Genomic DNA, 24,611 nt, shown 5'->3' with positions numbered 1-24,611 from the left:
TGCGATTTTTAATAATCAAGTGGTTTCCCGTATAATGAAGTTTTTTTTTAAGACAGGAGTTTAAATAGTTAATTTGTAGTTTTTCAAAATGAATTTAATAAATAACGCCCTATCGGCTAAGAATGTGAGAATTCACGGCATGTCGTCCGAAAAATGGACAACAAGAGACAAAATAACGCAATACAAGGGATTGGTCAATTTGTACAGTAAGTCTGTTTTACTCCTGAGAAGTAACGTATTTAATTTGCCAAATAATAGGAAGAGATCGCCAAATTACGGAAGTCGATACCGCTGTAGCCAGTAAAAAACAGTATAAAGGTCTCCAGGCGTTACGTAAATCCATCGAAACTGATAGACATAAGTTGGACAATGCAATAGGCGGTGATAGGCAAAAGCTACGCAATACTTTGGCTGAACATCGAGAACTTCAATTAGCGCATCAAAATTCCGACCCAAAAGTCCTCCTTTGGAATTTCCCCAACAAACAATTACCTCATTTCGTTTTAGAAAGTCATAGAAAACGTCCACCAGATTAATTTTACGAAGCGCAAAGTTTTAGACAAATTGCAATACCAGATGAAGCTAAAATCGCAGCAATTGATCGATTTGAAAGTATTTTTAACCAAAAACGTAACAATTGACTAAAATGTTCACAGTTAGAGGAAGCTCTGCTCCAAGACCGCCTGAAATACGAAGTTTACGATAAGATAAAAGAGGAGGAAGTCGCGCAAATCATCACTGGGAAAGTGCAAGACGCGCTATTGAAAAAAGAAGCGGCTTTGGCAATACAACAAACTTACGCCGAAATAATTAACGTTATGAAAAAAGTAAACAAAAATTAAAATCACGCTTTTGATTCCGCGTGTTTTCCAGGATGCGCTTTATTTTGACGGAATTTTATTAGCCATTCAAACGGACTATTGGTATCAATGTAGGTGTGTCTTGAACGCCGCCAAACAGGGCCAATTAGCCACTGAATATAAGAACGACAGAGAGCAAGAATTTGAAGCCTTGGAAAAGGCGGTTATCAAAGACATGAAAACACAAAAAGTGGACTTGGAAATAGTCCGCGAACAAGCCGAAAATTTACATTCAAATTTAAAGCATTTATTGAGGAGAGACGTAAGATTAATTTTCGGTTAAAAGTGCAATCATCGGAGTTCTAGAGCGACCTAACGACTTGTATATTGAAACTTGAAGAATCACAAGACTTTACGGAGTTACGTAAAGATTTGAGTAAAATTGAAACTGCGTTAACATACTTGAGAGACACGACACTGGTCTCTTCTTTCGAACAGATTTATCCAAGGTTTGGTCGAAAATCGTAACAAAACTCTAACTTTATTTTCCAGTTTGCAAGAACAATTGAGACAGAAGAGGCGATTAAATGCGCTTGCAAAAAAATGTGAACGTAATAGAGACATAATATTGAATAAAATGAACCATGCTGAGCTCATGAACAATATGTTGAAAAATACAATGGTGGAGACAACCGGAGAGTAATTTGTGACTATTGAATGATAAAAAAATTGTTTTTAATTACATTACAGATATAAAAAACGTAAGAAAGAATTAATGGATGCCGTTGAGGAGCAAAACCAAAGCAAAAAACAGTGTGACCAGCTACGAGATCGCAAACGTGATTTGATAGCAAAAGTGAGAATTTCACTCAGACAAATCCAACAGTTGTGTTTGCCCGTAAAAACGGCCGAGGAGCGTCAGCATATTAAAAAACACGATTTCGAAGCCAATGCTGATGACCCTCCAGAGCCCCCACAAGAAGATGAAATTGATGGTAACGTATTATTTTTTTGAAATTAAGTTGGCTATTGCCTGCTTTAGGGCGTAAAATAATATCAGATTTGACCCCAAAATTGAGTTATTTGATGGCAAACGTGTCTGAGAAGATGGACGATTCTAAGACCGACGCCGCTTACAGATTTTATGAAAGTTTGATGAAAGAGCGTTGCGTTGAAGAGCCGCCTGAAATCACAACTGACGAATGTAACAAATTTTTACTGTTGTATTTCTTTTGAACATTTGTTTGAAGCTCTTATGGGGGAGTTCTCTGCTGAAGTGTCCCATCTTCTCACTAGAGAGGATATTAAGAAGCAAAGTGCTGAGATCGTCGCTGCCCATAACAAGGAGGAAGATCTGGTGCCAATATTTCAAGTTAAAAGAAAAAAGAGGAAGTTCAAATAGAGTCTGGCACCTGCTCTAGCTACTATCTATATTATTTTTATTAAATATTGTGAAAAAAACATTTCTATCGTGTTTTACCTAATCTAAACCTCATTTGCATTCTTCATGATACGGCTCCAAGGTCCTTAAATCCCTCCATGTTGGGGGCAAGTTCCCCAAAAGGTGATTTCCGCAGCGTTTGCAGGGAGCGCTGAATAGGGTGTTGTAACTGTGGAACCAGTGCTAAAAATACCTCATAAAAAATTGATTGCACACAAATGTTAAATACTACCATGAAAGATTTAACTGCGAGTTCTGGCATCATGGGCGAATGGAAATGACACATGGCGGCATGGCAGTTTTCTGTAACTTTCTTGAATACTTTGTAGCGTGACTCAGCCCACAAATCATTTGATTCAGAAAGTGCTTTCACAACCACCCACTCAATCATCAATCCTTTGAAGGCTATTATAGCTTTCAATACCCTCCCTAAGCATGCCTAAAGTACAAATTTTTTATTAATTGTTGGTCAAAGTGCGTTGACAATTAATAATTTCTGAAAAACGTGGAATGTACCTGGATCACTGGGTTAGGCAAGAAAGGCCTGCTTGCTGTTATTGTTACGTCAGGAAATAAACGATCAATGTTTGTAATTAAATTTTCAATAACTCTGCAAAAATGACAAAATTACGCCAGGCACTTTAAGTAATTATTTAGTTACTCTGGAGAGACATTATGATTGCTTGTTTGTGTTTTCCTCCTCTTGGTTGTGCTAAATGTCTTGTATGTTTTGTTGAACGAATTTGTTTGGAGTATGTTACCAGCAAGAGCGCTGTATTCACGGACCTAAAAAATGATTATAAGGCTAGTTTTTGACTGAAGCAAATTTTACTTTATCAGTCCACTTGTAACTGTTAACTAATTGCCCATACAAAGCTTGGCGTTCTTGTGTTGTTTCCTGACCCAGGAAAGCTGTACTTCCTAAGTTGAATGGTCCTGGAGGTGGTGTTAAATTACCAACAGCACTTTCAACATCTCTAAAAAGTGGTTATTGTGGACAGGAGTCCATTTTAGAAGAATATTACCTCAGATTGTTGTTTACGGTTGTTAGTAACTCTTGTAACTCATGAATAAATTTGTTTTCCTTCCCATCTTCACCGTGATCGGCTCGTAAGCCGTTACTTACGGATTCAAATACACGTCTGACATTCGATCTTAGGGTTTTAATCGAATTTAATGCAGAGTTTAACTGTTCTATGTCGCGTTCCATTTTGTATTAATAATTTGTTTATGAAAAATTATAAGTTAGGTTTAAGGTTATATTTCTGTCAACCATGTTGTCAACACGCATGCGCCGATTTTTTCTTAAATGTCTAAAAAAGTATTTGCACGTAAGGAAGGTTGGTTGCATAACATAATTTACATTATAGATGAAATTTAACTTTGTGTCTTAAAATTACATGGAAATAGTTTTTTTTAACTGATTTTTATCCAATTATTTATGCAGACGTGCATTTTCTATCGCGTACTTACTAACTCTGTTAAAGTAAATTTGCAATAATAAATTAAAAGACAATATTATGCTGTATTTTCGAAATATAATAAACAATAATTCATCCATAAAAGATATGAAACAAAATATAAAAAATAAAAGATGATTATACTTCTTATTACACCTTATTAGAATCCTAAACCAAAAGTAAAACTTTTATAAATAAAAATTTATAATTCATATCCCGGCGCATCCACCATTATTGAAATACAAAGATTCATTTTTATTTTGTAATTCGGTAAAAACATGATTTTGTGTGTAAATGTTTTAATTAACGTACAAACCTGTAGTATAATTCATGTTGTTTAATATCAAGATTTCCAAAAAAAGAAAAATATGTTATCTTGATTAGGAGTATAAAGGGGAGGGAAATGAAAATAGATTTCGTATAGAGATAGAATTTTATTGCGTTCAGGAAACTTTACATGTTTCGTAATTTCCATAATTCAGTAACATAATACTAGTCTAGTCGACTTGCGGACATCATCATTCATTCGTACCGAGTCATTCATCGTGAATACGAGTTCCATGTTTACCAAAAAATCTGACAAACATAAAACGATTTCGATTTACACAAATACCAAAACGTTTCAGAGAGGAACGTAATCCGTACTCTCGGTAAAATTTTGAATAATAATTTTTAAAAATATCTACAATTTTACTTAAAAATGTACTTTCTAAATCTATCAGACGTGCACACACTTCCTCGATAACGTTAAATAAAAATTACCGTTAGTAATAATTGTAAACACTGCATTCAATTTTTAAATATTATATGATTATTATTTTATTTATATGTAACAATATTTACATTTAGAATAATCATTTTGCTCCATAGTTTTGAAACAATGTTCTGTTAGCACTTGTGTTTATCGTTTTAGGCCAACAATATATTAAATGCACGAAAATAGTTTCGCAAAAATATAGCGCCAAATACGTTCGCCATCTAATTGACTAAAAGTTTGGACATACTGGGCAAATAGCGAGTTCAATGGTGCTTTCAGTGATGGTAGTACTTATTGTTAAAACTAGACGTTGAGGGTGCTCTTCTCTAATTTAGAGTAACGATCGGTTCTAAAGTGTGTCTTAAACTCAGTACTAACAGGAACATTTCAAGTGGCGCTAATTTATATACTCCTGCAATTGTTCGATATACTGATTATTTTTTTCATAATTATGTTAATCGTATGAGTCAACGTATATATCTATCTACGCAGATCTATGTTGAATTACTAAAACTAGATGGTTTTAAATATTCATTATAGCAATAATAACTTAATCAAGTCATAATTGTTTTACAAATCGTGCTAGACAAATTAAACTATAATTATATATAATATATGTTTAATATAAAAAGAAAAACAAACTGAGTGGAACATGTCGGTCCAGGCTCCTTTCATTTTTCCACTGTATAAAAAACAATTCGAAAAATATGACCTCCATCTCTCGATCACATCAACAAATAACCTGATACGAAGACTTCCAACAGTTTCTATATACAACAGATCACATCGAAATAATTGCTAGAGGGAAAAATGTCATGTCCTCCCTGAACTAACATGTCCCACCCTTCGCAATGTCAATAAGTAATTTGTATGTATGTATAATAGTATAACTGTTCAAAAAGAACGGTAAAACATTAAGCAACAGATGTGTTATTTACATGTAATATTACAAAATATGTGTTAGAATTAATTGTATAGAGACATCACCCAAAACACTTTGAGCTAATGTTAACATTACTATAAAAACAAATTGTACCCATACACTTTAGAATAAATTATTGAGGAATTTGAAGAATTTGCAAAGTTATCGCTTAATATCACAATAATAATCGAAACATATTTCCAACGTAACAAATTGCCCTTGTCGCCACACACAATTTTTCTGTGTTTTCAGAAATCAGAGCCGAGTCGTACAATATTCACACACTCACATGGATTGATATGAAACAAACGATGAATTCAAGCACCCTTGTGATATGTAACCACAGAAAAATTGTCTTCAGAAAATAGGATGAGGTCGGGGAGATGTCTTATGAACTAGAGTTGTGTGTGGCGGTCGCGAACCGCTTAAATTATACAATTTACGAACAAGGCAAGTTATTAGCTTTTGAACACTTAAACTGTACGAAAAAATGTCAGCAACTCGGTTTGCGCCTTGCCATGATATTCCCCATCGTATGTTCAATGAGTGTGTTGGCAGTGAAACATTAATTTTATTATACGATTAGGTTTAATAATTATTTAATATCGAATTCTCGTCACATAACTTTGCAAATCTTGGTTTCGTCTCATATTATTCAAAATATGAAAGCAAAATACAGAGGTATATATTTAAAATTTTCACTACAACACTCTTCGTTATTGAAAAGTCCTTTGATTATTAAAAATTTTACACTAGTTACGAGTCCACTATGCTGTCTCGCGGAGGGAACTTCCATTTACCTCTGACGTCACATCCGTCAGGACTTGTTTTACTGTCAAAATTACTTTAATATAAAACTACATGAATTTTCGAGCGAGCGGAGCCGTCCGAGGCCCCCTCAAGCGCGCTAGCTCGTCTACAAAAATCATTCATCTTCTCCGAGGAGGTCTCGTGCGGTCTCCGGGCTTCAATCACACTGTACAAATTATAAGTAATGGTGGCCGCACTATTAAAAATTGAGCACCTGATTTCACCAGTCAAAAAATTTTCAAATCAAAAATTACACGGGTTCAAAACGGTCCGCTTAGCGACACGTCCCCAGGGGCTCAACGAGGTAAGTAGGCCGCTTTCAACTCGCTTCTAATACGATATATATTATAAATATTTAACCCCTAATATACAGTTTAGGGCCGCGCCTGCACGCGCTGCTGCGTTTCGGAGTGGCAGTGTAATTGTTAGAATATACCGGATCTAGGGCTGCTGACGCGCAGGCACAGCTTTACTCCTTCAGTTCAGCTTTGAAATCACCCTTCTCGTTCAACGAACCGGCCGGTTCTGCCACCGCGGCGCCGCCGCCAAGCCCCTTCACTTCAAACGCCTTCACCAGAATAATAATTAACGCATTATTAATTCTATTTATTTAATAAACAATAATTGGGGTTTAATTCAATTTGGTAAATTTTAAAAATCCTTTTATATAATAAGCTAATAAGCAAAAAACAACAAGCGCTAAAGACAAAAGGACCTTTGACTGTAACTGTGAACCGACTGAGACTGTTTGAGTCGTATCTTTTTACTTCTTGTAATACATTGCTTTATTTTCAGCAAATGAGTTTTTGAAAAATTTACCTCAGCGGATTCTATGACTTTTTTCTATTTTTTGTGAAAGTATCTCGCAATAAATACGTCCCTTAGATTATTACAAAGTGTTTGTGGATGGTATTTTCTGTTAAATAACAATAGTATTTATGACTTAGTATTTTTCCCACAATACTTTTCTGTTTTTATAATGAAAAAGTAGATTAACAAAAACAGGTGTTTGTGGACATATTTTGAATATGTATTTTTTTCTACAACCCTGAAAAAGTGAATTTTACACATCGAAATTTATACTTGAAATTTTGAAGTAAGTAGGTATTTTAAATATTAATTAAAATAAATGCTTTGTTGTGAAAACTACTTTTCGAAAGTACTCTATGCTTTGATTGAAAAAACAATTGTATCGCACACCCAAAAAAAGCTAGGTATTTCTTTTAATGCTGAAAAATATTGTAATATAAATCTTTATATTATCTGATCAAGTGACTTTCAAGTCCATGTTTTATAATAATTGTTAATAAATAAGTATGTAAGGAAAATTACACACTTTTTTCATCAAAGTTTAAATAGTTATGGTAAAGGCCATATCAATTTAGCCTGATCATGTAGATGGGATTTAATATGTTTTCCCAACACTCAAAGAAAATAAATAAAAGTAACATTTGTTCAAATATTAAAAGAACAACGAATTCGATCCGTTTTAGAAGTTTTATCTAAAAACTTTATTATGCAAATTTTGCACTATTTGAAATTATCCTTAAGAAACTAAAGTATTACTTAAAAATTACAAACGCCCTTTAGGAATTCATAAAAAATGTAGACCTTGTTTGTAGTCCTTGAGAGGAAGGTAAATTCTAATTCAATGTAATTCAAAAATGTTACTAATTTAAATAAATAGTACAAAGAATTTCTTCTGTACCATAGATGGAAGTCAAAAATGTGGTTGCAACTCTGACTTAAATGTTATCAGACGTTTGTAAAAAATAATAATAAATGCATTCGCATTTAGAAGTCAAAAAGCCAAAATAATTAAAGTTCTTTATTCAAATGTTGATTATTTTCTCGAAATAGGGCAGCGTGGCTTTGGACTTTACAAACAATTGTAAACAAATATGATTTGTTTCTTTAGCAAATTTTGAAATTAGAATATACTTTTTTGGCGAATTTACAACGCTAAAATTTAATCGCAGGGTTGAGCAATAAAAATATCAAAGTTTTTTTACAAGACCAAGACATTGTTTGATGAAAATTTAGTAGTTTTGTAATGAATGGGGCTGGGGGTGGCGCGTTGGTGCCGGATGATGAAAATCGGTAGTTTGTCGAGGGCTTGGTGAGTTTGAAGGCTGAAGTAGGTATGTATGTAAAATTGAATTTATCCGAAGGTGCATTGCGAGCTGGTGCTTGTTAAAAATCAACACACATTCGCACTCCCGGTGTATGAGATATTTAAGTAACTAGTACATGCGTCGATGCACCTACAAAACGGTGGACAAGAGTACCGGTGTCTTCGATGGGACAATGAACTGAAGGTGTTGAAGGTAATGAAAGTCAAAACTACGTAACACAGAACACATAACAATCTACAGTCTACGTAGCCAGACAGAAAGTTGTAGGTGCATGCTAAGATGAGAAATGAGTCATTCTGAAGCATACTCCCATCACCAACCAAATACATATTATCGTGAACGCAGCAAGAAGTGAGCATTTCGGAGTTAGAGGGTCACGACCTAGCTAGAGCGTCGAGTCGCTCGGCAAGTAACAATGAGTCTTTGCTGTGATTAGAGTCTCGTTAGGCGAGCTTCGGGCCACCTTAGGTTACGATAGCACTAAGTCCATTCGGGGAGAACTGAGCAGGTTTAAGGCCGTGGAGAGTTTGTCGACGCGCACGGTCTTCAGGGGCGCTGGGGGCGCTTGAAGCTGTGCCGGAGGTACGAGACGCACGCCTTGCTCCGTTCAGCTATCATCTCCACCAGGTGGTCCTCCAGCACCAGCAGAGGCGCGGGTAACGGCAGTAGACTGAACGTGGCGATGTTAAGACTTTCCCATTGTCAAACAGCGCTGTTCGGGAATCTCGGAGGAGGCAGTGGCGGCGGCGGACGAGACCCCACGTCGCCCGCACGGGACGAGTGCTCGGACCCAGCTAAACATAACAACCCCACCTTAGACACCTACAACACCTTCTCTCTCCACAAAGCTTCCCCATTCGGCTAAGACCATTTACAATTTTATGAAAATAACTTTAAATCGAAAAAGCTCTAACATAAGTTAAACAGCAAGATAGATGAAGATTCCTTAATTACGTAGTTATTCTAAAACTTTACTACTGACCGTAAAGTATGGCTTGAATGCTGAGAACAGACATATCTTTGGTGTGAATTTTCACATTAGATAATTTGTTGTCATACAATTCCATAAATTCTCGTATTTTATATAAGTTGGATAACAGGTTGCAAAAGATTCTTGTCGCCTTCAGGAAAATTAAAATAAATAACGCAAACGAATATTTCATAGTAGTGTATCATTAATGCTCTCTGATGCATAAAATAACTCCGTTTAAAATGCTCACAAATAAGATCGATAATAGCAAATTATGCATCTACTGTATTACTCTGAAAGTAATTTTAGAATGGTTTTGTAGTTATAAATTATGAACTCAAATGGAACAAGCGAAAATGATATTCGTACAGAATTTCTAACTAAATTATTTAAACAAAAGCAATTCATTTTAAATAAATATTTAATAACAGATGCACCAGAACTGCAGTTTTTGTTACGTCTATTTTCTAATTTAATTCGTTGAACGCTTATTGCTTAAAGATTCACAAAAAGCCATTTTTCGATTTGTTCAGACAGTTAGATAAAAGAAGCGCAGAAAAGAAAAACTTCATGTTTATTTCAAGAAATTAAAACATTTTACTCAAATAAAAAGTGGTGTAAGGTGTAATGTTGTTCCTGCAAATGTTGATTGTTGTCTATTGTATTGTCGCACAAAATTATCTTATTATTTATTTATTGAAATAAAGTTATTTTCATAATTTATGGTTATCAAGCTTTTTAAAACATAATTCCTTTTAACAGTGATCTTACCTGAACATAAATCATGCAAATTGCATGCTGTAAAACTAATTGGGAAAAGGAATCGGGTGAAAAGGTGTGATTTAATTAAATTTAACTGTTACAAGTTACATTTTACTTACATTTTAAGAAAAGCAGAATGATACAAAAAAGAGTACCAGTTATCCGGATAATTCGGGCCCGGATAACCTGAACTCTAGATCTAGATCTATTGAAGCTACGAAACAGCAGATTTTATAATAAATTCCAGTTTTGCTTCCACTAAAAGATAAATTTACTATTGAGTTAGTAAATGTTGTTTTGTTTATTTTTTGTGTATCTAAGCTTGTGAAAATGTGTGTTTAGGGTCTGTGAAGTTTTGAAGTGTTGCCGCTACACTTGTGCTAAGTGTAATGTGCATTTTGTACAGAGTGTTTGAATGAATGTGCTAGTTTTTGGCTAGTACCTGGTACAGTAGCATAGGCTGAATGTCTTCTGGGATTATATGTAGTTTTATACATTCGTCTCTCAAATGGGTTGGGAACTAATCGAAATAATCTATTAACAATCCATTAGCTCAGTTATTAATTGTTGATACCGGATATGGGGAAAAAAGGTAAAGAAAGAAAATAATGGGCAGTAAAAAAATACATGCTCTAGACAATATAACTCTACTCCATCACTCCAGTAGCATGCATTAATGAAGAACAAACTGATGAATGCTACAACATTGAGTTACAATAATTATCCTCAATTTGGCATTTTTCTGATAAAATATTCATCCCTGAATCTCACCGTGAGGTAGATGAACAGAATCAACTAATTGTTGAAAATATGAGAGAACACAAATTAGAGAATAAAACAAAAGGCTCCAAATGAAAAGAAATGACCGCAAATTTCATCCATTACAAAATAATACAACAAATACGCCAATTGCAAATTGCAATACACAACACACACATAGACATAGGACTGCATATGATAGTGGGAAGGAAAACTACGTGGGTTTTCTTACATGAGTCTTGTTGCGTTTTCTCCTCTGCTATCACTAGTCCAGCTTGTTCTGTTACTGGCAGATGTTGTTCGAGTGCATTAACACAGTTTAGCATACTCCTGGAACATAAGCCTAGTTTTCAACTACAACCCCAAACGGTTTCTAGAAATTAATCTTACAATACATCATCATCTGTGTTGCTTCTGGTGCAATGTAAAAGCAGCCAATCGTGATTTTTGTGTTTGGCGTGAGACTTAACTTTTGGATCCAATATTATTCTTAACCGATTTTGCAAATATCGCAAAAGACGGAGTTTTTATTGCAATAATAATAACATTGGATCATGAAGTAAAGTTTAGTTTTTATGACATTTAGCAAAACTGACTAGGTATAAATTAAATAACAATTTAATTGGCTTTAAAAATTTAACATGTGAAAGTATTTACAGTTTTATTTATGTTTTTTAACAAAAATAATATAACTTGTGTGTAAAAGAGTAACTTAAGTTGAGTTTAATATCTACAAGTGTGTCTTCTCGGCGGAAACGTTTGCGTCTTCTTGCTTGGCATTCATGGCAATTTCAGTCTGGGGTCTATCAACTGTACTGGAATAAAAATAAAAACAAAAATAAACAAAAAATAAAGGGACAAGGGGTTAACTAAAAATGATAAAATTTTCCAGTTTTAAAATATAAATTGCGAAATGCTTTACAGATTGTTTTATATTCAAATTTATGACGCAATAAACTATAAATTGTAACTAAAAGAAACCGATTATAAAACGCAAGTTATCACAAGTTGCAAAACAAAAAATATTCATTTGAAACACCATAAAATTTATGGTGCGTAGAAGAGGAATTTCGTCTTATGGTTACGTCGCTCGTGTGTTTGAAACCAAGTGAAACCATTTTCAATTGTACTTGTTGTCTTACTCGTCCCGTATTCAGAGCTTTTAAATTAATTTGCAAGCTAATTTGTAGAGAGATATGAATTTTCATACAAAATGTAATTAATTTCGAATAAAAATTCAATACTAAGCAAATTTACTCAACTGGTTGATGTTACATGTTTCCATAATAACAAAACACGATCTTTTCTGCACTCATAAGCCATAACATTGACTAATTAAACAGACAGTTTCAGCAGAAAAACATTCCTCGCCTTTTAAATACGTTGCACCTGCTTAAGGAAATTACTGTCTACACCAAATTAGAAACAGGAAACGTAAAGGATTAATTAAAAATAATAGAAAAGGTGAATCAAGATGGAAAAATATAAGCAAAAAATTAGGACCTTTTGTGGAAGTCGCTGAGGTTCACCAACTCTGAGATTATAGAATTGAAATTTTTTTTAAAAGAATACTAACTCATTTTCATGTTGTCATTAATGCTATTTATTGAAAGTGAAAATAAGAAAAATAAAAAAATTACTTTAATAAATTAAAAAATGTGTTGATAATTAAGCGTAATGGGCTTTATCATTTTTGTTTTTGCCTTATTTTCTAAGTGGCAATAATTGTTTTAATTTTTTTTGTAAAATTAGCAAATAAAACAAAGAACTCATAAATAAAACTTTTTGTGTAATACTCTCAATAACTTTCATAACTTTTTTGATTTATTTTCTTTTTTTTTAATATTTATATACTTAGCAGAAGGATATAAATGTATATTACGTAAACCAAAAATAAAAAATTTTAGTTGTCATTTAGTAAATGAGGTCATTATTCCAAAATGAATGATTTCAGAAATGGCATTATGGTGTCAAAATGTAGCATTAAAAAAATAAAATCGACTTGTTAGAGAATTTTTTTGAAAAATGATTCATAACACAGACATGTGTAACAAAACTTAAACAAAAAATACTTCAGTTAATACTAAAAATAGTTATGACATCATGTTTAAAAAAATGTGACTGCTGGTGCAAGAAGAGCAAATTGGCAGTGTCCTCCCAAATCAGAAATTAAAAATAACACAAATAATTAAAAACAAATTTTATTAAATTATATTGAAATTCTTTCAAGGGGATATATGTAATTTATTGTTCCTTTCATTATCCTGTGCGTTAAGAATTTAGGAGCAAATATCCTGACGCTTTTTCTACATTGCCATATTTCATAAATGTTACGTTGTCGAATTATTACTGGAAGTGTGTGACAATGCTGCTAAGAATTCTTGGAGAAAGGAACGTCTGATTTTACCGATTTCATTCAAAGATTAAAATGAACTAAAGAAGAATGATTAATTGCTCGTGTTCTGTTGTTTTCGCTTTTTAATTTTTGAGAATATTAAATAAGGTATGCCGTTTAATCATTTTGTCACAATGAACAATGTTGATTTAAGGGTAATCTCCCTAATAATAAATTTATCACAAATTACCACTGAAAAAAGAGTGTAATTCTGTGATTTTTTTAACATAATAATTTTAACACTATGTATTCAAAAGAGCGCTGTGAAGTACAAATAGAAATCTTCGTGAGACGAAATTATGTGAGCTGTTTCCTTGCATCTACATTTATCGTAATTGCATCCTTATTTGAAGTTTTGTGTTTTTTGTGGAATTGGTTATGTAAATGTGTGTTGGTGTGATTTTATTAGGTTTATTTGTGCGTATCTATCTACCTCGAGCAGGTAATTTATGAGCCGATCTGTTTAGCTGGAGTGGTAGAATAATCGCAGCTAGTTAACACCACTGCAACAGTATCGAGCAGATGTTGGGAATGTGAGGTGATTTATCACTCGCAAATGTTAACCCCTCGTGAAAGTAAAATCGAAGAGAAGAAGAGGAATAAAAGAAAAAGTCGTTCGTGCGGTCCGTCGGCTCTTCTGGGGGCCCGCGTCGACGCCAGGAGGACATGGAGGACACCCACCGTTAGGGCTGCGAGTCCGGCCAGGTCCAGGAGAGCGCGCTGAGCGGCGCCGGGTCCTGCGGGGGCCGCGCCCGCCCCCGCGTTTCACCGTCACAACCGCCCCGTCTGCGGCACACGCCCGCCAGTCAGCATCTGTTAGCGCAACGCGTAAGGCTGGCCCGAAGACTGTCTTGGAGCAACGGTCAGCGCCCGCCGGCGGGCCGGGAGGCGGGCCGCCGCCCCCCGGCCCGGGCGGTGGCATGCAGGCTACACCGGGAGGCGCCGGGCCGGACCCGGCCCGGAAACGGCCACTTCCGGCCCAATGGCCGCTCTGAGGGTGAATTTAACGGAACTACCAACGGAACACCAACACCAGGGAAAGGCATGCGGGCTTATATGTGTATCGTGTAAAATGACTCTTTGAACAATATCGTTTCGACGGCTCGGAATTATAACTTATATTGCCGTAATTATGTATCTGTGTTGTATCTGAAATTAGCCAATTAACAGAATTTCCGTAATCGAAAGTAAAATTATGCAATGGTACTGTGAATGTGAAACAAACATGAAAAACTCAATTAGGTGAACTCAAATGGCAAATTAAACACATGGCTCTCTTAGTCCAGTCAGATCGAATGTCACTGCAACTTTTTTTCAGAGCAACTGGCTTGCTGAAAATTTTATTGTCCCACTTGAATTTATTAACTGATTTCAACAAAATTAGCTTTTACCTTATTCAAATTGATTTACGACACCTAGCAAGCAATATTTACCAAATACTCCACATTAAATAAAAGGACTGGGAAAACATAGGTGTGTATCCTGGGTACATACAATATTTATCTTTTGATGGTTTCAAAAAATTTGTATAAATTTTTGATTCCTGATTGTAATTTTTTTAAAAACTTGACTAACTTACACAATTTTTTGAGTTATGGAAAAATTAAGTTTTTTTTACAGCAATCAACAACAATTTACACATTTTTAATTGAATAAGTAACAGTTTTAGATATCGATCACTTGGTTGCTTTAAATATTCTCATTTGAAAAAACATTTGCTGTAACCTGTATCTAAATTTTGATTCTGTAATGTTGTCTGCAATTATTCCTGTTATTACTTTGAAATTTAACTTGAAAACAAAGCTTGAGCAAAAATTGAAAATTGCATAAACAGTTTGTAGTATTTTAGTAAATATTTTGCAGAGCATGATGAAAATTGCTACATAATTTTGTAATAGACAAAGAGCAATAGCGATATTAAACACTGTTTCGTTCCGCTAATAACTTACCAAATACCACATCGAAAAAACTAATAGATTCAACTTAAAACTTCTTTGAGAAAAAAAAAACTATGAGACTCCGATGCACCTTTTATAATAATTTTAAATTAATAAGTTTTAGTTTGGTATTTGATTGTTCAGACCTATGCGAAAAACCGTGTAAGATAATTACATTGTTGAAGCAAATAAATAATTTCGCTAAAGTGATTTTATTTTTTTTCTGAAGCCTTTTAGACGTAATATGTAAAATATATACAAATATTATTGTCTTTTAAGTGCAGTAAAATCTTTCATCATCGGAAACCGATGGGAAATCTTCAATTGTCCGTTGTGGAGAGGTGTCCACTAAAGGAGGTGGGCAATTTTTAATAAAAAAATCTATATTTTGCAAAAAATGTTTTACTTGTATGCAGGATTCTTAAGTATTTATTAAGTATAACTTAAGTATATACGTTAAATAAGTTAAAATAAATATGTTTTGTATAGCTTTAGGTGTATTTAATTCTTTAATTTTTTTGACAATATTGATATGATATCTATAAGATTCCCGACAGTATAAATATTTTGTTATTAAACATTTACTACTAGGTATATTACGTGTATAACTAAAAATCTTTTCAAAATAAAATTAAAGTTATTAAACTGAAATAAACACATTTTTTACTTAAAATCTTTAATTTTTTTAATTGTTTTTAACAGTCGTGTTTTTTAAAAAAATTTTTTATATAATACATGATTTCAGCGCTATTTTTTTAACAGATTCAATATATTCGAACTGCATGAGTTTACTGTGGTGCTAAGGCAAGTTTCTCCATTATTACTATCGTCATCAATCTTTTCATCACGTTTTTGTAATAATTTTTACATGTACTCATATCGTCAATATTTAATTCTGGATTTTTGATATAGAATTTTTCATTCGTTTCTGCATGGTCCGTAAAAAATTGTAGTTTAATCCATAAGAGGTAAATTTATATGAATTTATGGTAATTGAGATTTCTTTTTCTCAACGTTCGCTATACAAAGGATCCGTAACAGAGAGGTTTTTTTTAATTATTTTCCGACGCTCATAGAAAAATGTCCCTCCTGAAGAGGTGACCGTTATTCGGAGGTGTCCTTTAAGAGAGGTTCTATTGTAGTTTATTGAGGTTTATATACAGATAGATAGATATAATATTCAAAAAATATACTTTTTTTAATTGTAGATCTGTATTTAAAATTACCCTCAGTTCAATGATTTAATTTCTGCGTCACATCTAAGAAGCAATTTTAATTAAACTCAAAGCCATGTGCTAGATTTGATTAATTACTTAATAATTTAACTGGACATGATTTTTGTATTGCAGCAGTTGTATGTAGTTACGAAGTTACGTTGCAGAATATTTGTAATTATTATAATTTTGTAGAACAAATATTTTTCAATAAGACAAACACATAATCCAATGTTTTGATGGAATAAAATTCTTTTTCTTTAAACGCGTTTTTTACTGTAGATAAAAATTAAACTGGCAACTGATGAATAATAAATTCGAGTGGAACAAACAGCGCCGTATTCAGTGCGTTTTGTAGTTTGTAAAATCATTTTAGAAAAATGTCATATTTAAAAATTGACTGTACTTTGTATGATGTGTGTTTTGGGCGTAAATGAAGTCTAAAGATCTGGCTCTATTTATGTATAGAAGTCAGATAAAATGTCGTGCACATGCAGGACGATACAACAGTAGACATGCCATCACTCACCCGTACAGGCGGCTGTCTCGAAAACTAGCCCTGAAGAGCGTACAAAAAAACCTCATCAATAATCACACATTACAAGAATCGAAAACAACAGCTTTTACCAAAACTCCCATAAATTAGAATGATACAATCTGGCGAGTGGCAAAGCAAGTGAAACCTTTTTAATTACAGATTAAGCACAGAATACATAATGTTTTATTCATATGGACGAGCACAGATTGTTACTTCGATACTTAAGTTGTAAAAACACTCTCGTTTTATTGCAATTAAGGCGATGATTGTCTTGAGAGAATCGGTATACTTACCTTCCATTTCCGTGTCTAAACAAGGCAAGGATTTCTTCAAAGGTCTTGTTCTTCGTTTCAGGGACCTTTTTGTATGTGAAAATCCAGAATATAGCTAGGAACACGCTAAATGGCAGGAACGTATAGTTATCGAGGGCGTTCTGAAACAATTTAGCAATATTAACAATCGCTTTCGGTCTGTTCATGTGGTACACCGTTTCTAACTGTAATTAGTACAAGTTCACCTGCATTCGTTAAAGTGAGAAAAGTGCGTCTAATTATTTATCATATACATATTAAAATATAACATATTAATTCAAATATGTGTGACCCTTTCACAGATCACAACTATATAACGGGGGTTAGCACCTCATGTCGATGTCAGTTGTTCAATACCGACCAAAGCAATTACAACATTAAACATGAGATTATTTATTGTAAGTACGCCAACTGTTGTCGACCATAAAACCAATAATTTTCCCGCTAGACATTGGCCATCGCATCCTTTGGGGTGATGGGAGTGCTCTCCCAAGGAGGAGGAGGAGGTGAGGAAGAGTACGGTCATCACCGCGAACGTGGAACAGTGATCGGACTTAGCCGAGGAATCGAAGTCGGACGTGGCCACTACGGCGGCGGCGAAGAGGAGCGGGGCCATGAAGAGCGCGGAGGAGGCGGCGGTGGCGGCGGCGGCGGCGGCGGCGAAGTCGGCTTTGGCGGATCTCACTTTATCACCCCCGTTGAAGTGCACCACGAAGAACAAATTCATCTTAAAGTGAGTGAGGGGTGGGAGGTTCCCAGTGATCTAATGGACTTTTTCAGGCCCATCCCGAATATCACTACGAATACCGCATCCGTGACCACAAAACCAAGGATTATCACCAGAAACATGAAGTGCGTGATGGATACAAAGTAAAGGGAACCTACAGTTTGTTGGAACCTGATCACAAGACCGTCCGTGTAGTCGACTACACCTCCGACAAGAAGCGAGGATTCGTCGCTAGAGTGTCTTACAAACCACATTATTAAAATTACCATCTGCCATAATTTTAAATGTTAATTATTGTCTAGTTTTAAAGTCGACTTGTTTTGTTGCGAAATAAACTAAATAGTCTTGACGAATTTAGTTTTATTAACAACATCCCAACTCGTTTAACAGCAATTTTAACAGCATTTTACCAAAGAATACCAATCGAAGTGAAAAAATAAATACAGACATATCTTTGAAATACATATTGAAAAAAAAAACGCACGCTGCACAGCAATCACTAACTTAAACATCGGTGTACCTAATACGTATTTAACAACAAAATTTGGCATAAGCAAGTTTCTTTCAAAAACCAGTGGCGAACATACTCGTAATAATAACAATTAATTTTAAAATAGTTTACAATAAAAATAGACACATAATCATCACTATAATTTTGCTCTACGATTTGTAGATGCTAAGTTGCCTTATTCTTCAATCTCTGCTTTTGGAACCGTACTTATATCAACTATATTTCATAGTAAAATCATACGTTTCATTTGATTCTTTCTTATAAATTCATTTTCTGTTTTGTTGTCGTGTTTTAATAACTACTTTTTAGGTTCTAATCTTTCTTATTTTCAAACGTTATTTTTCAAAACAAATATGTAAAGCTTTTCTTTATTGAAAAATATTAAAATAAATTGATGTTATTATTGCATTGATGCAGTGCAGAACTTTACGCAAAATAAATAAAAAATTTAGTTTAAAAAAATTCTTTACTGTTACTAACTAAATAAAAAATGCATGACTATTAGAAAAAAATCACAAAATACGGTGGTTAAAAAATAGTCGTCACCATTCGTCTAAAAATAATTTCAACTTTTTCTTCTATCAATCTACAGTTCTTAAGTAAGTTTGAGTAAATAAGCATCAATGAAAGTAGCTTTTTAAATTAGTTACAGAAGTTAGGTGTGTAAAATTATTCATAATAAGGTGGACCAAAGCTGTTCCGGTTAATCGAAAATTCAGTTAATACTGGAAATTTTATTTTAAAAAATACTTATCTCAATAAAAACTTTATAGTGTCTGTTGATTGAAAATTTTGTTAATTTTTAGTTGTTTAGCATTGAAACCTGTCTAAGTCTATTTATTATTCTATTATTTATTAATAAAGCTATTTTAAATTTAGCAGGGTTTCTATTTTTAGACTTTTTGGAACTTCTATTGTAAATACTAGATTTTATATTAAATTATGATCTGTTTACAATTTTTTTCTACTTTGGTTTCACAAATTGTTCATTGTAGTTTGACAAAGAAAACTTTTGTGCAACTCATTTTAGGAGTTGTATTGGCAGTGCTGGGCAGTCACCAGCAACAGCGTCAAGTCATTTACCGATAAAGCCCGAATAATTAACAAAATTAAGAGAAAATAGTTTGAACAGATTTTCATAAGTTAAACTAAAAAAACAAACAACAAAAATTAAAAGTAAAAAATAAAATATTACACACGTTTTATAAGATTTAATTGTGGCACTCATTCGTTGTGCTCCAAAACCATTGGTGAACGTCTTATTATAAAACTCGTATATTAATATACTATAGTTTCAGTTCTAGTTCGTTTATGATAAAAAAAAATAATAATGAAAAAGAAAATCTATATTTTTTCGAATACTATTTTATATTCTCACAAATATTTGATCATTTCTATTTCCAATAATATTTGCTGCATCTTTGCAAGTAGCTTTGGTGCAATTCAATAATTAATTTCAAATTAGCAACCAGAATGTAGTAAAAATATTGATATCTAAAGAGACTTATTTATATTATGTAGGGTAGGCATTTCAAAAATGTCTGTTTATTGTAAAATCATGTAAACTATCTTAGGTATTTCCATACCTACCTAAATATTATTTCGTTATTAGGGAAGTCCTCAATTTTTATGTTACAATAATGCCTTATCTTTTCAGTTTAATTTATTACAAAAAACTGTTATCTGTATCTTGTGGGCAAGACATTTCTAAAATAATTTATTGGGCATGAAAAGGAATAATGACTCGGATAATAATTGTTGACACAGCGGTTACACAACTAAACTAATGACCGTTTAGTTTCGTTAGGAGTGATTTAGCCTCCAATTAAATAATTACGGTGGAAAAACAGTTCCATAAAATTACACCCCATTAAGACAACAGTAGGTACGATCACTGTTCACATTCGTCCACGTTTTTCACGTTACGAATCGAGTATTGTTCTAAATCAAGAATAAAGAAACAATAACAAATTATAATGTATGAGGAAATCGCTCCGTGAACTAAATTTTGCACGATTTTCGTTTCACAACTCGACTATTAAATCTGATTGCACCGAATCATATCCATTTTTCAACAACACAAACGTTCAGTTTGTGACATCAATCATGTCGTAATAATGCGCACTCTTTTGTGAAGATTCGAGATTATTAAATTAGAGACGAAAGCTCCGAGTTTCCGCCGAGTCACATATTTGCATTCAACAATTAGCAAAAATGCGGCTTGCACAACACATTTGCATGTTGTAATTGAAGTCTAATTTTGCCCTTTTCCGGATATTGCTGCAAGTCCTTTTGAGCAGAGCACTTTATATTACCAACTAGTCATTAATAGCGGCAATAGCGTGATCTGTCCATACAAACTTGTAGCTCGTGCTTGCAATTGCCACACCGCGTTCCCTTTTACTAATCGAACGAAAGACGAGAAAACTGCCCAAAGTCGAGATATGCACCCAACAAGAACGAAATGTAATCACAGGCTTAATTAATTATTGTCGTTATTTGTTATTACATATGCTCCAATTGCCTCCAGTTAATGTCCGCTGCAGCTGAAAGCTCGGATTTTTTCGCAGCAAGGACGTGTTTTGCAATGTCATTATTGTCTGCATGAAAGTAAAATTTCAGTAATGGTAATCAGTTTCGTAGATTGGTAATTATCTCAGGTCTGGAAGAAATGCACAGGAGTCGGAATATTTGCTCTAATGGTGGTTTTGAAACCCGCACTCTTGTAATGTCTTCGAATGTGCATGTATTGTGCACTGAGAGCGTTATTATGTCACAATTATAGCACTTCCTAGCAGAATTCATGCTCCAGTATGCAAAATAGCGACGTTTCAGAGCAGTGAAGGTGCAATTCGATTATAGATAATGCAGAATTGTATGGTTGCCGATTAATAATGTCTCGGCGTAGTTGCGGCATGTCTAGAACTGTTCAATTACAATGAGAAATTTCCGACTCTTTCCTTACTATCGCTCTAATCATAAGAATATCGCCGTTTTTGTTTACCCAATAAATTGTGCAGCTACCTACGGATTATTTACTTGCTAGTTCCGGTTTTCGCTACTGTTTATTATTTTTTGGAAATTATACAACCAATTATAAAGAAACCAATACTAATGACACACATGGCGAGTGCGTTAATCAAACAGAGCAGAACATTTCTTCAGGTCAGGTAGTTAACATATCACTCAGTCTTATTACAATAACATTATGCAATAGAAGTTTCGGGATTGCTAACTTTATGGGACGTAAACCAACTTCTAATTAAATTTGCGACGATAATTATTACCGTAGCAATTTGTTGGATGAGAATGGGTCTAATTAAGGTTTAAAGTGTTTCACAAAAATTGGCCAAATTTGTCAGACATGAGACAATCGAGGTGCTCACACAATTAATGCTGAAGGTGTTAAATGCTGACAACTCACATAAGCTTTACAAAAAATGCATAATGTTTATTAATTTTATTTCGTATAAATTTTTTAAAGTTTGATATTTTTACGTTTCAACTACATACAATTTTATCGTTACTCAGTTTTCTTTCTGTTTCGGTAAAAACGGTTTGTTAATTTTGTGTAACCTCTCGTATCTCATCTTTTTGATACACACATTCAAAAAGATTTTCTCTCACTATCACGTTTGTTAAAGTAGTTGTTCGTTATGAGTACATCTCAAAGTACGACTCAAAAAGACGTGAATACGAAGAAAACTGAAAACAAAAATTATGAAAACGTTTCTTGTAATCAACCAACAGAATCAAACACCAATGAACCAAGAAACCGTTCAAAGTTAGGACGCACGTATTATAGTCCAGACCGTACTTGTGCGGTGTTCGATGGCACGAAAGAAAAAGAATTTAAGTGAAAAATAAATAGACTTTATTTTATTTTTTGACGCATTATTTCATCATCACCATGTGACGGGCATGTAATAAATGTTATAAATAACAATATAGGTACACGTAATTATTAATAAAATATGATTCTACGAAATAAAAAGTTTTACTCGTTTTTTAAGTATTAATTATTTATTAATGTATGTGATATTGTTCTAATATAGTGAAAAAGGTGAGTATTTGCTTAGAATAAACGTTTATAGCAATCTTTGTACCTTCGATGACTATTTTATATCAACAAAGTCATAATTTTAAAGCAATCGTTAAAATCATGAAATATTTCATGTAATAAAGATAATTAAAAGATAAAATAATAATTTTTTTCATTGGAAAAATATCATGTGAAATTAGTAATAAAACAATATAATAATAAAATAATAAAATAAGAATGATAAATAAGCATATCAAACAGAATGATTCAATCACTTATTCCGTCAATGTATTGCCGCTTTTGAAAATACAGTTCGTTCACCTATATTTTATTGTTTGGGGCATTTCTACCTGTTGGCCTTGTCCGACTAATGGTCGTTTTCTAAGGTATTTTCGGAAGTTCACTCAGTGGTCTTCCTGTCTCGTGCCACACCAATACCGTTCCAGTGCGTCAGATTTATCAGTTATGTAAACTCATGATATCTTGTATAAATATTGAAAAGGCATAGGTACTTTCTGTCGATCTCACTTATTTCAAAGTTTTCATTCATCATGAGTGCATCTCAAGAACAAATGAATACAAAAGTAACAGAAAACAATACCAGTGAAAATGTTGAGGGTGGTGATCAACAAACTGAGTCGTCCGATACACCAAAAAAGAGATCCAAACGGAGCTTATATGATGGTCCAGGACGCAAAAATGCGGCTTACGATGGTATAGAGGAAGAGGAGTTTCAGTGAAAAATTATCCTATTTTATATATTTTATGAGCGATTATAATAACAATAACAATTATGTAATGCGTATGTGATTATATTTTATATTATTCTACAAAATAAATACTTTTTTAACTAAGAAGGTACGTTTTATTATTGTTTCAAGAGAAAGGTAAGTAGTATTACCGATACTAGTACTATAAATTGCGCAAAATCTTATTTCTTCTTACCAATACTTTGTATTATTTTTATTATAATGAAGCAATAACAAATAATTTGATTTACCTAATAAGTGTTAAGTTTCACAAGTTTTTCATTTTGTTTAATTACAATTAATAGCTGTTCAAGCCAAACTTTCAATCATAATGTTATCTTTTCCCATTATCACAATCTCACTTAGACCTTCGATAAAAACCATCAAATATTCATAATTTGTGTAAATAATTTATTGCTTACAATTTATTTTAATTTTCTTATAAGAAAAACCGTTAAAGTCGGGTTATTTCTGTGTAATATCTCTTCGTAAATCGCTAAGTTACAGTTTATAACAAGTGTTTTGCAAATGAGCAAACCCAGACGAACTGAAATAAGCATTTGTTTATGGGCGTAGGTATTAATTAATTAGACTCTGGTAAACATTCAGGTTATAAAATCCCATTGAAGATAAAACTGTGCTCTCATTCTAATGAAGTAATGAGTTATGTGTTACAGAGAATAGTAGAAACTTTGTGGTTTTATGATAAGCTTCATAAAATGTAAATATTTGAAGTTACAAGGAAATGTATAAGACAGGCTCGTTCGCCGATAGTTTTCTCCGTTAAATAATGAGTGACAGTTCTAGCGTCGGTATTAAAGAGGAAAATACCTCTTTGAGTGAAAATAATGAGGAAAAAGCATCAGAAATTAAGGTGCTAGTCCGTAAAAAGAGGCAAGCGTTTGATGGCGCCGACAGGGGAAATGCCGGATTCGACGGCTCTGAAGAAGAAGAATTTAAATAAAGTCACCTACTTTTTGAAAAAACCTAAGTATAAAAATGTATTTATAAAATTTATTTTTATAATTTATTTTATTTGTAAATTTATATCATATTTATTAATTTATAAAATGTCAAAATGTGTAACACCGCTGAAGTAAAAATTAGCAACAAATGTCTTGTCATTTCACCCCATCATATAATCCGTAAAAATTCCCATGACACTCAGAAGATGGTTATTGCGTTATTTCTTTTAAATACATATTGACGTAAGTGCTAAATATTTAAATGGTTTACCCCATATCCGTATAATATTAAACGAGCAGCAGGTTTTCACAGTCAAACATAATAAAATCAAAAACCTACACACGAATTCATAGAAAATTTTATTCTGAGGTGAATCAAAAACTAAACAAATTCGTTTTCAAGCGG

General features: G+C 33.3%; 4 protein-coding genes across 25 annotated transcripts in view; 2 read left to right on the top strand and 2 right to left on the bottom strand.

Moving 5' to 3' along the window:
* The first annotated feature begins 23 nt into the window (after nucleotides 1–23).
* On the top strand, nucleotides 24–2,263 carry LOC663840 (uncharacterized protein). The gene is made up of 10 exons (XM_969873.4): nucleotides 24–206; nucleotides 259–458; nucleotides 508–612; nucleotides 657–827; nucleotides 874–1,122; nucleotides 1,167–1,309; nucleotides 1,353–1,499; nucleotides 1,551–1,795; nucleotides 1,843–2,004; nucleotides 2,051–2,263. Exons 1-10 carry the CDS (start codon nucleotides 89–91, stop codon nucleotides 2,200–2,202), a joined length of 1,692 nt encoding a protein of 563 aa, XP_974966.1. The 5' UTR covers nucleotides 24–88; the 3' UTR covers nucleotides 2,203–2,263.
* Nucleotides 2,217–3,538, bottom strand: MED27 (Mediator complex subunit 27). Its single transcript, XM_969881.4, has 6 exons — nucleotides 3,267–3,538; nucleotides 3,074–3,218; nucleotides 2,903–3,027; nucleotides 2,758–2,851; nucleotides 2,474–2,680; nucleotides 2,217–2,424 (listed from the first exon to the last, which is right to left on the bottom strand). The coding sequence occupies exons 1-6, from the start codon at nucleotides 3,449–3,451 to the stop codon at nucleotides 2,293–2,295; spliced, it is 888 nt and encodes a 295-aa protein (XP_974974.1). The 5' UTR covers nucleotides 3,452–3,538; the 3' UTR covers nucleotides 2,217–2,292.
* A 577-nt stretch (nucleotides 3,539–4,115) lies between these two features.
* Glut1 (Glucose transporter 1) overlaps nucleotides 4,116–24,611 on the bottom strand; it is a 99,476-nt gene continuing 78,980 nt past the window's right edge. For 14 of the 22 annotated variants that reach the window (XM_064359798.1, XM_064359807.1, XM_064359804.1 and 11 more), the window contains 5 exons: nucleotides 17,194–17,333; nucleotides 16,892–16,921; nucleotides 11,049–11,146; nucleotides 10,500–10,577; nucleotides 4,116–9,119 (listed from right to left, as the gene is read on the bottom strand). In XM_064359798.1, coding sequence (XP_064215868.1) covers nucleotides 9,028–9,119; nucleotides 10,500–10,577; nucleotides 11,049–11,146; nucleotides 16,892–16,921; nucleotides 17,194–17,333 — 438 coding nt within the window. In that variant the 3' untranslated portion in view covers nucleotides 4,116–9,027. Of the gene's footprint in view, nucleotides 9,120–10,437; nucleotides 10,592–11,048; nucleotides 11,147–11,418; nucleotides 11,632–13,644; nucleotides 13,998–16,891; nucleotides 16,922–17,193; nucleotides 17,334–24,611 lie in introns of those variants that run through there. The other 8 variants (XM_015977971.2, XM_015977973.2, XM_064359802.1 and 5 more) reach the window with 7 other exon arrangements.
* CPR18 (adult-specific cuticular protein ACP-22) lies at nucleotides 17,595–18,198 on the top strand. Its single transcript, NM_001293594.1, is given in 3 exon segments — nucleotides 17,595–17,609; nucleotides 17,660–17,944; nucleotides 17,992–18,198. Coding segments are annotated over 3 exon segments (507 nt in total).

This window comes from Tribolium castaneum, chromosome 1 (genome assembly GCF_031307605.1).
Source record: "Tribolium castaneum strain GA2 chromosome 1, icTriCast1.1, whole genome shotgun sequence".
NCBI classification, from domain to species: Eukaryota; Metazoa; Arthropoda; class Insecta; order Coleoptera; family Tenebrionidae; genus Tribolium; species Tribolium castaneum.
This window is presented reverse-complemented; position numbering and strand designations above follow the sequence as displayed.

Coding starts and splice junctions, on each gene's coding strand:
- LOC663840 (XM_969873.4), top strand. CDS start 89: ATGAATTTAATAAATAACGCCCTATCGGCTAAGAATGTGAGAATTCAC. Junction 613..656: donor AGCAATTGATCGATTTGAAA/GTATTTTTAACC, acceptor AAATGTTCACAG/TTAGAGGAAGCTCTGCTCCA. Junction 2,005..2,050: donor TGAAATCACAACTGACGAAT/GTAACAAATTTT, acceptor ATTTGTTTGAAG/CTCTTATGGGGGAGTTCTCT.
- MED27 (XM_969881.4), bottom strand. CDS start 3,451: ATGGAACGCGACATAGAACAGTTAAACTCTGCATTAAATTCGATTAAA. Junction 3,219..3,266: donor ACCGTAAACAACAATCTGAG/GTAATATTCTTC, acceptor ACCACTTTTTAG/AGATGTTGAAAGTGCTGTTG. Junction 2,852..2,902: donor AATCATAATGTCTCTCCAGA/GTAACTAAATAA, acceptor TCATTTTTGCAG/AGTTATTGAAAATTTAATTA.